At 39.5% G+C, this 16,115-nt stretch overlaps 2 protein-coding genes across 2 annotated transcripts; both read right to left on the reverse strand.

Annotated features, from left to right (window-relative positions):
• Positions 1–2,758: 2,758 nt before the first annotated feature.
• LOC125914038 (olfactory receptor 52H1-like) lies at positions 2,759–3,905 on the reverse strand. The gene has a single exon (XM_049619153.1). The coding sequence runs from the start codon at positions 3,885–3,887 to the stop codon at positions 2,913–2,915; it is 975 nt and encodes a 324-aa protein (XP_049475110.1). The 5' UTR covers positions 3,888–3,905; the 3' UTR covers positions 2,759–2,912.
• An 8,377-nt stretch (positions 3,906–12,282) lies between these two features.
• LOC125913778 (olfactory receptor 52H1-like) lies at positions 12,283–14,366 on the reverse strand. Its single transcript, XM_049618947.1, is given in 1 exon segment — positions 12,283–14,366. A coding segment is annotated over 1 exon segment (942 nt). The 5' UTR covers positions 13,867–14,366; the 3' UTR covers positions 12,283–12,924.
• Positions 14,367–16,115: the final 1,749 nt, after the last annotated feature.

Genomic DNA, 16,115 nt, shown 5'->3' on the forward strand with positions numbered 1-16,115 from the left:
TCGGTTCAGTTCCTTGTATACAGATCCTTGAATGCAATTCCTTTCAATCTGAAGTTGTGTGAAGAAATGAGAAGGAAATCTACTATTTATACAGCCAACACACTATGGTGATACAGAGATGGGTAACTGTAATAGATACTCATATGCAAAATATTGGGAGAGTCATAATACAGTCACTAGGTCATTATAGTTTCTAAAATCCAGCCAGAGATTAGTATAACCAGTTTCTTAATAAGGATTAGATCCTTCTCCCTGGGAATGATTCTCCATGGCTTTTGTCTAACCTCTAGGCAATTGTTTCTGTATTCTGTGTCATCTTTGCTTTTCATTGAGTAGTAACCTGTGTTTACATCTGAGTTCTTTTCTTCATCTATTTCCTGCCTAATAAAGTTGGAGACCCAAAGGCCTCTTTTCATTTTGCACTAACTCTGTCCCTTTTAGTCCAAGCTGATGGTGCTTACATCTGTTCATTTCTCTTAAAAATTGTGGAATTGTGGTTCTTGGGACACCTGGTGGATTAGTTGGTTGATCCTCTGGCTCTTGATTTTGGCTCAGGTCATGGTCCCAGGGTTGTGGGAGCAAGCCCCGCATGAGGCTCTGTGCTGAGTGTGGAGTCTGCTTAGGATTCTCCCTTTCTCTCTTCCTCTCTCCCTCTCTCCCTCTGCCTCTTTCCCCTGTTGGTTCTCTCTCTCTCTCTTTAAAATAAAAAAAATGTGGTTCTCTATGAATCTTTTAGGGTTTACTCCATTAGACAAAAATCATACCCACAAATATCTTCCAGATTGCTCTCTGTCTGATTTTGCCTGAGAGTTAATGATTCTCTGGGGAAATATCCTTGAGATTCCTAGAAGATTCTTTGCCTAATTGAAAAGATTAATTACACATACCCTTAAGTATTTCTTACTCTTAGCAAAAGATTTTATAGTCTCATCCTAGAGATAATATTACACCCTAAGGACATTTTTTTTCCTTTGAGAGTCTTTTGTAATTTGGAGAGGCTGGAAGGAAATTTCTTTTTTATTTGAATTCAGCCAGCCATGATTCCTTCGTATTTACTCTAAGTTATGCTTGAACACTGAATAATTTCATTTTAGCTTACATCTCTCTGTACCTTATGTGGCATAAAAATATGTGGCATAAAAATAATGTTGATATTTTCAGTGTTCTGCTTAAAAAATATCCTTGGCCAAACACATCAGTTAATTAGGTATATTTTCTACTTTCTAAGTTATGGTATCTCTGAACTCTCTACAGCTGCATAGCACTTATACCTTTTTCTCCAGCCCCCAATAATAATTCTCTCACCGTCTTTCAGGCCTCCATTAACAGTTCCTTCAAGGCACTTGCAGCTTCTATGTGCTGCCTGTTCCAAAACTAATGCTACATGTTTTAGGTTTTTTGCTACATCAAGAAAGACCCCACTTCCTGTTACCAATTTCTGCATCATTTATCTATTGCTGCATAACTAACCATCCCCAAGTTTATTAGCTTAAAACAGCAAATTATTACTTCTTGTGGTTCTATGACTTGGCTTCAATCAGTTGAGTAGTTCTCTCTTGAGTCTCTTATACATTATAGAGAGATGTCAGTTGAGCCTACAGATACCTAAAGTCTCAACTAGACTGGATGTTTAAGATGGCTTACTAACATGACTGGTAGTTGCTGCTGACTCAGCTGGGATCTCAACTGGGGCTGTGCACCAGAATATTTAGACATGGCTTCTCCATTTGCTTGGGATACTCGTAGCTCAGTGTTTCAGTTTGAAGAAGGAGCATACTTAGATAAAGCATTTCAAGAGACCCAGGGGGAAACTGCAAAGATTTTTGTGGCCTAACCTCAGAAACCTCACAATATCACTTACCTTGAATTCTGTTGATTAAGGAATCCCTATGTTTAGACCCAATTCAAGACAAGTAGAATTAAACTCCAACTATAATGTGGGAATTGCAAGTTCACACTGCAGAAAAGCATGGAAGATGGAATATAGTATTGTGGCTATCTTTAGAGAATAAACCTATCACACCAAGTTACTAATGGGTCATCTCTGTGTTCATTAAGATCACCAATAATCATCACAAAAATTCTTTGTGCCAGAAGTGAACTCCTTAAAAGACTATAATAAGTAGAGATAATTGATAATATTTTTTGAAGATATGAGACTTAGAGTTGTGGAATTTTAAGGTGGATCAATAATACCTGAGCAAGAAGAAGTTATGGGGAGTATAAAAGAGAGCTATGTTACTTCCAAGCCAGGAAATTACTGTAAGCATCAAGTCTATGGGTTTTTCAAAGGAGCAGGACTTTTCTGATTTGGAAGGATCCAAGATTTCTTAGGTCTCAGAATCACTTAGAGAACTGTTAAAGAATACTGAGTCCCATTAAAGTAAGATAGAGCCTGGGACTTCGCATTTTTACCAAATTGCCTAGGTGATTCTGATATTCACTAATGTTTGAGAACCCTGTTTGTAGATGACTAATTTTCCTTGGTGATTCTTAAAGGAAGGTAATCATTTGCTGTTAGCTTTGCCAACTGTCATCTGGAAAATATCCAACAGAGGTATCTTAAATTATTAGACCCTTAGTCATCTCTTTTAACCTTTTTATTAAGAATAATATCTATCCACATTATATATGATCAGTATCTTATCCCATAAGTCTTGGAAATCTATCTCAAAATAAGACAGAAATTACCCTCTGATCTATTGTCTCAGGAAGACATATCTTCTTCAACTTTTTTTGTCTTTCTTGATATCTACTTCCTTACTTTGTCTTGATTCCTATAACACATGGAAGACTTTTAAGATTTCATATGTATTTAAATCACCATTGTAGATATTTTAGCTGTAAAAAAATAAAATGCATTCCAAAATAATATGGTTACCTGTTTCCTTTCCCAAGCTCTCAGTCTCATGTCAATAGTTCCCTTTAGGGAAGAAGGGTAGGATGATTTTTTCCCGAATCTGCTTGGTCTTCACCCCATAGATGATTGGATTGAGTGCAGGAGGGATGGCTACGTAGAGGTTGGCAGTCAGTATGTGGAAGGAGTGAGGAATATTGTGACCAAAACGGTGGGTGAGGACAGAGAACATTGCTGGTGTGTAGAATATAAGAATGACACAAACATGGGAACCACACGTGTTGAGGGCTTTCTGGCGGGCATCTCGGGATGGAAGATTAAAGATGGCACGAAGGATGAGAGTGTAGGAGATGCCAATGAGGATCAGGTCTGATGTAACAGTCATTACAGGCACAGCAAATCCATACCAGATGTTGATGGAGATGTCCACACAGGCAAGCTGGGCTATGCCTATGTGCTCACAGTACGTGTGGGGGATGATGAGTGTTCGGCAAAAAGGTAGTCGTTTTAATAGGAACACACATGGGAAGATGATGCAAAAGCTCCTGCTAACAATAGCCATTACAATTTTAGTAATAATCTGACGGGTAAGAATAGTGGTATATCTTAGGGGGAAGCAAACAGCAACATAGCGATCAAATGCCATGGCTAACAGGATGGCAGAATCCATGGCAAAGCTATAGTGGAGAAAGAACATTTGAGTAAGGCATCCAGAAAAGGTGATTTCCTGAGGACCTAGCCAGAAGATGCTGAATGTTTTGGGTACACATGTATTAGATAGGATGAGATCTGTAACAGCCAGCATGGAGAGGAAAAAGAACATGGGCTGATGAAGGCTGCGTTCCATGGAAATAAGGTAGAGAAGGACACTGTTGCCTGCAAGTGCCACAAGGTAGATAATGAAAAAAGGAATCCTGATCCAGACATGGAACTCCTCCAGCCCTGGGATTCCCAGTAGGATGAAAGGGCCTGAATTGAAGCTGCTCAAGTTGAATGTGGTCATTATGGTCTTGGACTGGATGTGTCTCATTGACTGAAAATAAAAATTTTGTGGCTGATTGTTACGATGATCTACAGACATCCACCTCTGAGTCTTCTTCAATATTATCCCCTCACTTTCAGCTCTGTAAAGGGATAAGCTATCCTTTGCCTCTTCTCTTGACTAAAAATATTTGCCAAACTTTCAGTTACAATTTTAAGTCATAATAGAAGTGGGATCAAAATAATTTTTTCACAGAGACACAAGTCACATAACTCCAGTCATACAATTTTAGTCCTGCCTCCTTACCAGGAACCCAGGAAGGTTTCTAGGAAAATATGTACACAAAACACTATTAGGCAGAGAAACAATGACTAGTTAGGAATTTGCAACAAAGTTCAATGTGAAGTTCCACCCTAGTGAACTGGAATAATAACTGTAGGGTCCCAAGGGGTTAAACAAAGGCAGGACCAATGTCCAACACCAAAATAGACCATGCAGTCTCTTTTCTTTTTTGCTCTTTCTCTGCAGTGGAGCATCTGCCCTCGTTCTCATCAATATTGTAGCAAAGTTCACCAACATAAAGAGGAGACAAAGAATATTCTTCCCTAGAATCTAAGGTTTAAGTGGTTTACTCTGTCTTCAGATATTACCAAGTTGGAAAAGTTTCCAAGAAAAGGTATTCTCCAATAACTCACTCTGTCACATTGGTCTCAAGGAAAGAATGGAACCCTGTTCTGAACCTTCACAGAAGACATCCCAGCAGAGGGAGCCCAGTCTCCGGGTAGAGTTATGCCACAGCATTCATGCCCCTGTCTAATCTATACAATGACTCATTCTTGTGAGACTTATGAAAAAGCTGGGCCTTTCTTCCAAAACTCTTCTGTTTGTGACATGATACACAAATCTTTTCTCCAACTTCAGTATTCACTCATATTTCTTTCCACCTGGTCTTGAGTAGTTAGCATTCTGTAGTGCTCTATATATGTCTGCTGCTTTCTAGGTTAATAAACTCCACCTGGATGATAACCCCAAATGCCATGACTTTGTAACTCCTATGTTGAAGATTCTGAACTTTTTAATTTTGAAGACAATCCTCTCTCCTTAGCTTTGGAATTAGTTACCCAATGTCTGCCATGTTAGAAATCCCATGCGCATCCTACTCAGCATGTTCAAATCTGTTTCTCCTATGTTTTCCAATTTAGCAAATGATAGTATAACACAGTTTCTCAATCTAGAAGCCTTGAAATTATCTTAATCATATCCTCTCACACACAATCATCTTATTCATCTTCCAAACAAGTATCATGTTACAGGTTTGTTCCCTAAGTATTTCTGTATTACATCCACTTATTGCTACCCTTGCATTGGCTGTTCCATCCCATGTGCCGTCATCTGTCAGCAAGACCTCTGCATTCTAACTCAAATGTACCAATTTTCCTTGAGCAATTAAAGGTACATGTGATGTAGAGTCTATCCCAACTAGAGAGGGGAAAAAAGATGGAAAGACTGTAATTCCAGATAGGAAGAAATAGCAAGTCCGGCAGTCAGCAGCAGTAAATATCTTTGGTACTCAAATCTAAGTGCAGTTTATTTCTTTAAAAGTAGATTCAGTTACAGCAGAGGCTAATGCATAGACAAGACTGAGCTAGGTTTCAGGAGCTAAGATTTCAGTTCCCTATTCACTGCCACAAAATTATGTATAAGCCACCTTGCCTACATCCCACATCCCCTACCATGTGTGTGTGTGTGTGTGTGTGTGTGCGTGTGTGTACACATACACGCACACACACACGCACACACACACACACACACAGATTGGAAACTGGAAGGACAAACTATTACAGAGAAATAATAATTAAACAGGAGGCAAAAAATTCCATGACAAATGCACTAATTCAAATGAAAAATATATAATTCCATTTAATACATTTATTTAAAGTATTCTTAGAGTCACTGAAGCAAAGCCCTTTAATCAAGTGGAAAAAGTGACAATGGATATGAATAATCAAGTCACATGAGAAGAAACTCTAATGTTTAATAAATATGTAGAAGATTTTCAGTCTTATAAGTAAGTTCAATATAAAACATGAATGATGAGGTATATTATTTACCATTAATAAAGACTTTAAAAAGATTGATGGTATGAGTGATAACAGCCAATTCTGTGAAGGGTCTGAGGAAATAAGAACTGTTATAACTCTTTTAGAAGGGTTTACTGTGTAACATTCTTAGATACTAATTTGCCAATATGAATCAAAACATAAAGTGCACATATCCATTGTCCCAAAAGTTCCCAATATATGACTGCTTCCACAGATACAGTTATATAAATAAATAAGTGGCCTAACGATATTCACAGCAGCAACATTTATAATACAAAATTTGAGTGAAATTAAAATATCAAAAAATAAAAATTGAAAAGCTGGCACCATTTTAATTTTTAACGTGGGAATAATTTTAACATTTACTGTATATAACTTCTAAAAAGAATGAGGTAAAGCCCTGTGTATAGGAATCAAAAGACACCAAAATACTGCTGGCTTCCTTAGCACACATACTGAAGTTGGAATGATACAGAGAAGATCAGCTGGTAGTATAATTAATGGGTAACAAAACTTCAGAATATTTTTTAAAAAGTAAAAAATATGTAGCGGCACCTGGGGGCTGAGTTGGTTAAGCATCTGACTATTGATTTCGACTCAGGTCATGAACCCAGGATCATGGGTTCAAGCTCCACATAGGGCCATAAAGCTCTTTCCCATGTCAAAAGTGAGATACCTTTAGTCCATGGAATGTGTCACCCCCCAATTTAAACTTCAGCTTTGGGGAATACTCTTGTCTGATTTTTTTTCCACCTACATTTGTTCTTGGAAGTTTTGTTAGCTTGGTCCATTTCTCTCTTTCTCTAGCTAACTTTCCCTACAGTACACAGCAAGCTTTCCTGAACAATATCCAAATTAGGTAATGTTCCCAGGTACACTCCTGGCACTCCACAGTAGCCATTCAGAGCACTTCCCACACTCTTCTTTTTATTTTACTTAGCTTTCTCACTTAACAAATGGTAAACTTGAAGAGGATAGATATCATGTCTGCTTATTTCACTGTTCTATCCCTAGAACAGTGTCTGCCACAGAATATTCAACAAGTTCTTGTTGAATAAATGAGTGGCAGAGGCCCATTGGACTTGATATTAATGAACTGGATCATCCAAATAGTGTTGTGAACACCATGTCATTCACCCACCTCTCTCTCAAGTTTATATCCTCAAAGCCTACCATAATAATATAATGTAGGTCCCTCCACTTAAACTCTGGAAAATTAAAGATCTGGAAAAGGATGAAAACTTGCTTTCCATATTAAATACTTCCATATTGAAATACTTTGGTGAGATGAAGACTCCACCAAACAAACCTAGGGGATTCACAGTCACCGCACACTACTGAAAGATGGTCTGGAAGGAAGGACGTAGCTAAATGTGGGAAATTAGTAGCACTTTCCTCACCTAGAGGAAAGTTCTAGATACATAAAAAGTTCTAGATACATAAAAAGAGGTCTGTGGCTTTACATTTCCATTCTTGAAACCTCCCTGGTGTTACTAACTATACATTCTCTTTAATCTGTTAGTACTCTTTGATCACAGTCTCTTTGATTACAGTTTCCTGAATAGGATTTTGCATTTAGCAAGCATTCTATTCCCACCTTACTTACTGGTCTCTGACTGACTGCTGAGCATTTTTCTCCTCTCTCCTAAGGCTAAGAATATAGGCTATATCTCTATGTTCTCTGTCTCCTCCAGCACTAAACTAAACACAGGACAGGTCCATCAGCAATACCTTGATCATGGAGTATTATAATCCATACCTTGCCTTTATTTCTCTTTTTTATGCTAAGTGTGTCTATGTGAATATCTTTCTTCTGCCCCATTTTAGGGAGAGAAATATCCATGGTTGGTCCATGGGTCAAAAGGATTCTTTTGAGACCCATTCCAGAAAGCAGCTGTTCAACTCTATTTTGTATTTGTGTCTCTCTGTGGTGTGTAGGGTGGGTGGATTTTGCCCCTATCATCCTAAAAGAACAGGACATTCAGAGCATTCATAAATGCACTCACAAATACAAAGTCATGCTTACACATATAGGATAACCTAATAATCTCTGAGGTGGCATATGGAATTTCAATCTCCATATGTCTGGTCCCAGCCTGAAATGGTCAGTTCTAAATGTATCATGACCACTCATTCTCTTTTATTTATTTATTTTTACATCTGTAGCACTATATTTTTTTAATTCTTTTTTTTAATGTTTATTTTTTGAGACAGAGAGAGACAGAGCATGAACGGAGGAGAGGCAGAGGGAGAGGGAGACACAGAATATGAAGCAGACTCCAGGCTCTGAGCTGTCAGCACAGAGCCCGACGTGGGGCTCAAACTCACGGACTGTGAAATCATGACCAGAGCTGAAGTTGGACGCTCAACCGACTGAGACACCCAGGCACACCTACATCTGTAACATTATAAATGTTGACCAGAAAAACCTAGAAACATTTGAGGAAAAACAGTGAGAGGGGCTCAGAATTAAGCTCCTAATAGACACCTGTCTATCATACCATTCTCTTAGCATGAGTGCCAGCTTTATAATCTATATGCAGAATTGTAATCTTGTCTATTCCTCTTCCTCAGAGCCCTGTCTTTCCCCACTCCTCCTCTCCTCTTCACCAGCTCCTATTCTCATTGGCTTTGCTCCCTGCTATTACTCCCTAATAGTTCTGCTTTCCTCACCACCGGCTTATACCTTGTAGATCCTGGTCCCGGAACTACTTTGCAAAGGCAAGGTGATGATCAGAGAGTGCAGAAACACAGCAGGTAAAAAACAGACCAAAGAACAAAAGAAGCAGTTCCCAGGGCAGTAAGGACAGATGTAAGATCATGCTCACAGTAGGGAAGAACCAATACAGAGCCCAGAGGAGTGGAGTGCAAATGTACGTCTCTTATGTCTCTGGGGATTTGAGACAAGTTAGAACAGAGGCCCTCTGAACCCAGGAGACCTATAAGCCTCAGGTCTGAAGGCCCCAAGTCAGTCTAGGCCATGAGCAAAGGTTCGACCAAATTAACACTTTCCCAGCTTAGGAACTTACACCTTTGTTCATATTAGTGTGGGCTTGGAAATTCTGGAATCCATGATAGCAGCACACCTGAGCCTCATGAGGGTCTTTATCTAGTTTGATCAGTAATTTGATAAAGAATCATATCTACCATGTGTCAGCTCAGTATAGAACTCCTAAGACTTCTGGTGCAAGGACTGTTTCATTTTCTTGTGAATCCCTAGCAGAGAGTATTTCATAGTGGAAAATCCATAAATGTCTGAAATGCATCTACTTCTAGCCTTATATAACAAAACCCTGGAGCTATTTCTCACTGGGACTGCATCTCTCCAGATGTGAAGAGGCCTCTCTTTTTAGATACTTATTTCAATGTTCACTCTTGCTTGGCAATTCTGTCCATCTTCCCTCAGTGAAGAATCATTACTAATTTTGTGTTCAATCCATTTTTAGACTATAGGCTACTAATCTATTTGTCTAGAGCAAACCTCTAACACAAAGCACACACAAATCTGAAAATCATAGCTATCCAGCCAGGGTATGGTCTCAACCTTCCAATAGAACCCTGTGTACAACTGCCCATCAGATCAAGAAGGAAGTTTACTTTCAATGTCTTATGGCTAAAAATCTGGAATTTATCGCTTATTCCACTCATCCCTCCCTTGTGCTGTAACAAAGTACTTTAACTGTTCTAGAAATCAGTTTCTGCATCTATAGTAAGGGAATGATAACTTGGAAATGCTTAATTTAAAGAAGAGCTCTGAGGAATAAGTGGGGAAACAACTATCACCTTTCTGTGGAAAAATTCTTTTCCCATGACTCTCCATAATTTTTCTTTGATTATTTAGAGTTACAAATCCAAGTAGACTCCCTCTAAGCAAATGGATTTCATTCATTAATTAAAACTTATTCATTTCAACTCCTTTATTCAGCAAATGCTTATTGCATGCCTATTACAACCTAAGAGATTGTAAATGATAGGAATGCAATGGTAAACAAGGCAGGCAGGCGTGAACCTGGCCCTTGATGACACATAATGGGGGAATAGATATTAAACAACTAAGTATACAAGCAATCATTTTATTAAAGTTGTGGTAAGTCTTGAAATAAAAAGTACCTTGTGCAGTGAGAATGTATATAAGAGATACTAATCTAATATTATCTGAGGGGATTTGTAGTTGAAGCCTAAATAGGAATTGCCAAACAAAAATAAATAAATAAAGAGAAAGCACAGGTAGAAGAGAAAAGGAGAAATCTGATGCATTTGAGAAGCTGAAAGCTGGCAAGTATGGTGATGTACCGTCTTAATATATTAACAGTAATATCAGTATGTCTTGCACAGTCGTTTTATCCAGCTGCCCCAACATACAAAGCTAACTTCACTAAGATTCATTAAGATTCCTTTTTTTTTAACTGAATATGTAAGGAGGACAGTTGACTTTAGAACAAGTTGAGTTTAGGGTTAACATGACAATGACTGCAATTATATACTATGGAATCTAAACTGAATAGGGAAGAAAGGAAAAGTTAGGGATAATGGCAGAAAGGAAGGGGTTTCTGGTGAAGTTTGAAGGTGTATGAAACATTTATTGAGAACACATGTTATATCACATACTTTCATACCAAAGGGCATAAGAAGATGCTTAGGACTAAGTTTCAGCCTTCAAGGAGCTCATAATGTAGGTGTGGATAGATAAATTAAAGAGCAAATAAGTATGATGGTTTGTAACTGTGGCATGGATAAAGCAGCCCCGTCTGGGTATCTTCTGAGCTGCCTAAGGGCACTACAGAGAGCAAAGAAAATGTCAACACACACACACACAGACACACAGAGGATCTTATCTCATTATGCCAATTTTACTCTTTACTTCTTATTCCCAAGTAATTTAAAATGCTCATCTTGATTAAATTTATGGCTTCTCTTTCAGTGAAGATTTTAGGAAATGGGTGTTTTTATCCTGGGACAGTTTCTTAAGAGGAACATAGATGAATCCTACCCTACTCCACTCAATACACACTCTACTCACACCAAGTTGTTGTTGTTGTTTTATTTTTTAAATATTTATTTATTTGTTTTGAGAGAGAGAGAAAAAGGGAAAGAGTAGGGGAGGGGCAGAGAGAGATGGAGAGAGAGAATACCAAGCAGGCTCTGCAGTGTCAGCATGGAGCCTGACATGGGGCTCAATCTCATGAACTGTGAAATCATGACCTGAGCTGAAATGAAGTCAGATGCTTAGCTGACTGAGCCACCACGCACCCTGTGCTGTTGTTGTTGTTATTATTTTTGTTGTTGTTGTTGTTTTAAATAATAGGACATTGAGTATGACACACACAAAAAGAACATTGCTTCTGAAATTACTTGCTCAAAGAGTCAGGGATGTGCAAATTAAGCAAAATAAACATAAATGAAGTGTAAATAAATGTAAATTACATGTAAGGCTTTGAGCTTCATGCAAGATTGCTCTTTTTATTAAATTCTTCCATTCCTTGCATTGATACCGAGAACAACATTATGCATGATCTTGAAGGCAATGGAATTACTGAAGAGATTCAAGGTACAAAGTGACACTATCATATGAATTGTAAAATGATCACTCTAGCTTTAACAGAGAGAGTGGATTGAATGGAGCTCCTATAAAAAGATGACTTTGAAATAGTCTCAGAGGGACGAATAATAGAAAGGGGCCCAGGTGAGTTCAATGGTCAGGGTAAAGGCTAGAATGTCATGTATATATCTACAGGTATGGCTTATAAGCACCTTCAAATCAAACATTTAACCCAAGTATTGAATTAATTTTGTTGGATGGTGATGTAAGACAAATCAAGGACAAGCCACAGATTTCTGGCTTGGGAACTCATGTTGGGGGTAGTGCCATTCACTGTAAAAGAAGACCAAAAAGGAAGGGCACTTTTCATGAAGGAAGTTAGTGAGCTTCCAGGTCAGTTTTGAAGAAATTAAGTCTGAGGAGTTTGTAAGCCATTCAAGTGAGTAGTACCCAGGAAGCAATTGGACAGAAAATTCTGAATCAGGCAGACCTGGGTTTGGATCCTAAGTCTACTGATTGTCTTTCTGTAATCTTTGTAGGTCTCCATTTCCTCATCTGTGAAATGAATGAACTAAGATTACCCTCTCACAATTATTTTTTATTAAAAAAATATTTTTAATATTTTTATTTTTTTGTTGTTTATTTTTGATAGAGAAACCAAGCAGGGGAAGGGCAGAGAGAGTGGGAGAGACAGAGAATCCCAGGCAGGCTCCACACTGTCAGCACAGAGCCCGATGTGGGGCTCAAAATCACAAATTGTGAGATCATGACCTGAGCCGAAATCAAGAGTTGGATACTTAATCGACTGAACCATAACTGTTTTTAATTAAATTAATTAATATTTGTAAAATATGAGCCAAAGGTAGTGAAAATTTTCTTGGAGCGTGCAACTGAAGAAAACAGATACAAAAGAAAACAAGCTCCATGTAATTTGAGATGGGTAGGGGAAAAGGTAAAGCAAGTACAGGACACGGGAGGAGGGATTACTCATGTACAGACTCAGGGCTGAACTGCAGAGCATCAAGCTTAGTAGTTGTAGTAGACAGACTTGATAGCTACTTAAAGAGGGAAGACAGGAGCCTTTGTCTTTAACTCAGGAACTCAGAAGCAAAGGGGTGAGTTGTATACTAGGAAATAAGTAGCCTTCAAATATCTCAAAATTAGCAATAGGAAAGAGGTAAACCTTAGTATTAGTGCTCTTCTGTACCAATCATCACCTTCTTCATACAAGTGGTGAGAAAACTGAACCAAGAAAACCCTTGATTTTCTGGAAGTCTAGAAGATTTTCTTTTTCCTTTTCCCCCACCTGTCCCTACTTTGCACATGGCTGGAACTCTAAAATTTCAAGCTATAGGAGTTACAGCTTTATTTTTATAGCTCCTATGTTATGCAAAATCTCATCTAATTAATTTACCTAACTTTCTCCATCAGTGGCCCTCCCCATTCAGTGTGTCCTCTTCAAAGAAAAGAGGAGAACAAATTTGTCCTGGATCTGCTTGGTCTTCACTCCATAGACCACAGGATTTAGGGCAGGGGGAATGGCCACCTAGAGGTTGGCAAATAGGATGAGCACATTTCGAGGGACACTGTGCCCAAAGCGATGTGCAAGGATGGAGAAGAAGGCAGGTGTGTAAAACATGAGGATGACACTGACATGGGAACCACAGGTGCTGAGGGCCTTTTGGCGGGCACCCTGGGATGAGAGGTGAAAGACAGCATGGAGGATGAAGGTATAGGAAACAGCAATAAAGATCACATCTGAGATGACAGTCATGAGAGGCACAGAAAATCCATACCAGATGTTGATGGAGATGTCAGCAGAGGAAAGCCGAGCAACACCTATGTGCTCACAGTATGTGTGCGGTATGATGCGTGTCCCGCAGAAGGGTAACCGTTTCAGCAGAAAAACATCTGGCAAGATGACAGAGAAGCTCCTCACAACAATGCTCACCATCAGCTTGATGATCACCTGCCGAGTCAGGATGGTGGTGTACCTCAAAGGGAAGCAGATGGCCACATAGCGATCGAACGCCATGGCCAACAGGATGGCTGAGTCCACTACAAAGCTGAAGTGGAGGAAGAACATCTGGGTGAGACAGCCAGAGAAGGTTATTTCCTGGAAGCCCAGCCAGAGGTTACTGAGCAGTTTGGGCACTGTGGCAGTGGACAGGATGAGGTCCGTGGTAGCCAGCATAGCTAGGAAGAAAAACATGGGCTCGTGGAGGCTGCACTCAGTTGCAATGAGGTAGAGGAGGATGAAGTTTCCCACAATAGCCAAAACATAGATGACACAAAAGGGAATCCCAATCCAGATGTGGAACTTGTCCAGGCCAGGTATTCCCACAAGGAGAAAGGAACTGGGATTGTAGCAGCTCAAATTATGCATGGTCCCTTTAGTCTAGGATCCACTGGCTTCTGAACCCTGAGGAGAAATCAGCTATCATAAGGGGCTCTGAAAGACACTTCTACTCTGCTACTGACCATGGTCGGGGACTGCAGCTGTCACATTCAGTGTTCCTGCTTGAGAAGCACCTCTGTTCCCTGGATGTTGGCACCTGTGGAATTGACTTGTTATTGCGCCTTTTCTTTGCCATTGGCCCCATTCATTTCCTTATACATTTATTAATAAACCTTAAAGAACGGTTATTTTTCTGGGTCAGCAATATCATATGCTGACTCTTTCTCACTGTAGATTATGTGGGATAGGCACAGGTTCAAATGGAAAAAAAAAAGCATAGTATATGTATATGAGGAGAAGAAGACTTGTGTATGTAAGGGAGAGGGAAGGCAGGGGAGAGAGAGAAGCAGGAAATATTAAAATTATGAAATGGGATGAGCTGTGAGTAATAGGTTTTTGTAGAGCAAATATTATGTTTCCAACAATGGTTTTGATAAAAAATAAACTGAAGAATTTCAATAAAGCAGTAGAAAAATAATGAAAAAAGAAGGAAAAAAGAAAAGACAAGTTCCAGTGCTGTGGGTAGTACAGGAGATTTGTTGCAGAGGGATTGAAATATGGTTCCGATTAGGAGGGATGCTTCTTGGGATGTGAAAATAAGAGAATGCATCTACCAGAAAATGCCCATGGACAGGTAAGCAGCATTATCCCAACTCAGGCAAAGGGCAGTGAGGTCAGAGGATGATTTATGGCTTCAGGGGCGATGCCCTAAACCTTGGAGGATCTCTGCTCCCTAACTTAGGAGGGGAGACCACTCTACCCATTAGTGAGTCTGACAGTGCCTCTGTAACAGATACCAGCCAGTGTGATTGGCTTGGGCAAAGTCAAGCAGAGCAGATTCTCACCTCCTAGAGATAAAATTAAGAGCAGTGCTGCCCTAATGTTTTCATTTCTGGTCTACAGGTTCGTGGACCCCATCTATGGGAATTGCTAGCTTTGCACTGAATAGAGTCTGCCTTTGGAAGTGCCTTTTGCATTTTAGTTTTAACTCCATTCTATGATCTAGTTTATAAAGTACTTTTGAAAAGGGTGCCAGTAATGGTGATAAGCAGGGAGTGCAGCCATGGAAAGGCCAGAGCAACTGAGGCCCTCCTTCAACCAGTTTTGGAGAGGTTTAGTTCTTACCCTCTCCAACAAATCTACAAAACCATTCAGAAAGCTTTGAGGGAAAGGGAGTGGATTTTCTGGGTAAGTCATAACAGTTCTATATTATTGTGTTTGGCAGGAATCTGTAGTTTTGTGACAAGAAAGGGGGATTTTGTGACATCTCCGCCAGAACCCCAGTCAAAACTTTACACAGTGAGGTTCTCTCACATAGGGGATGATTTTGTCACTGCCAGAGTCCTTAATTAGCCAAAGTGGACAAAACATCTACGTGGCTGGGAGGAATGTAACCAGTTACCACTGTCCAAAAGCAGCACCCCCACCCTTGCCCCAAACGCGACTCATCCTCCAAGCCCGTAAGAATGTGTGTTTGAAGTTTCATCTGCAGCTCTGATTTAGGTTAAATGCCTGTGGGCACCGAACTTATTCAAATAATGGTAACGACAGAATCTTCATAAAAATCATCCCTAAAAGGACAGCTACCTCATCTCCTGTGGTATGAAAAGTAGATAGACTGAGAATGCCTCAAAATGTCTCTATAATTTAGGCTAGATTGCAACTGAGTCTCTTGAAACACAGACTCACTGCCTCTTGACAAAAAACACACTTCTTCGGGGTCACAGGGGATACATTTAAAGGGGAGAAAAATAAACCACTAATCATTAAAACCACAAAGGAGGTCAACAGAAAATATACAAACCACAGTTTGCTGCTTCAGCCTGAATCTCTCTTGACTTCACTTCTTTTACCCAAAGAGCTCTTCTTTCCTTCTGGATTCTCCGCTGTGTTACTGGTCACGTTAGTCAGTCTGCACAAAAAATCAATCGTTTTCTGCCAGGAGCTGTCTCTTTATGGAATCACTGGTATCAGAAGGACTCCTTCCTCCCAGAGTCCTGTCCTCCAGGGCACAGACCCTACTTGCACACAACACAAGGCTACATTATTTGATAAAGATCAAAGAGCCAGTGTAGCATTTTTCTCTTCCCTAATTGGCTGTAGTTTTCAACTCAACAAATTCTCTTCCGTCTCTTGATTTACAATAGTAGAAAGTATCTGTTTGGAAGGAAAACAAG

This window comes from Panthera uncia, chromosome D1 (assembly GCF_023721935.1).
Source record: "Panthera uncia isolate 11264 chromosome D1, Puncia_PCG_1.0, whole genome shotgun sequence".
NCBI classification, from domain to species: Eukaryota; Metazoa; Chordata; class Mammalia; order Carnivora; family Felidae; genus Panthera; species Panthera uncia.

Excerpts from the sequence above, each read along its gene's own strand:
- LOC125914038 (XM_049619153.1), bottom strand. The coding sequence starts at position 3,887 with ATGAGACACATCCAGTCCAAGACCATAATGACCACATTCAACTTGAGC.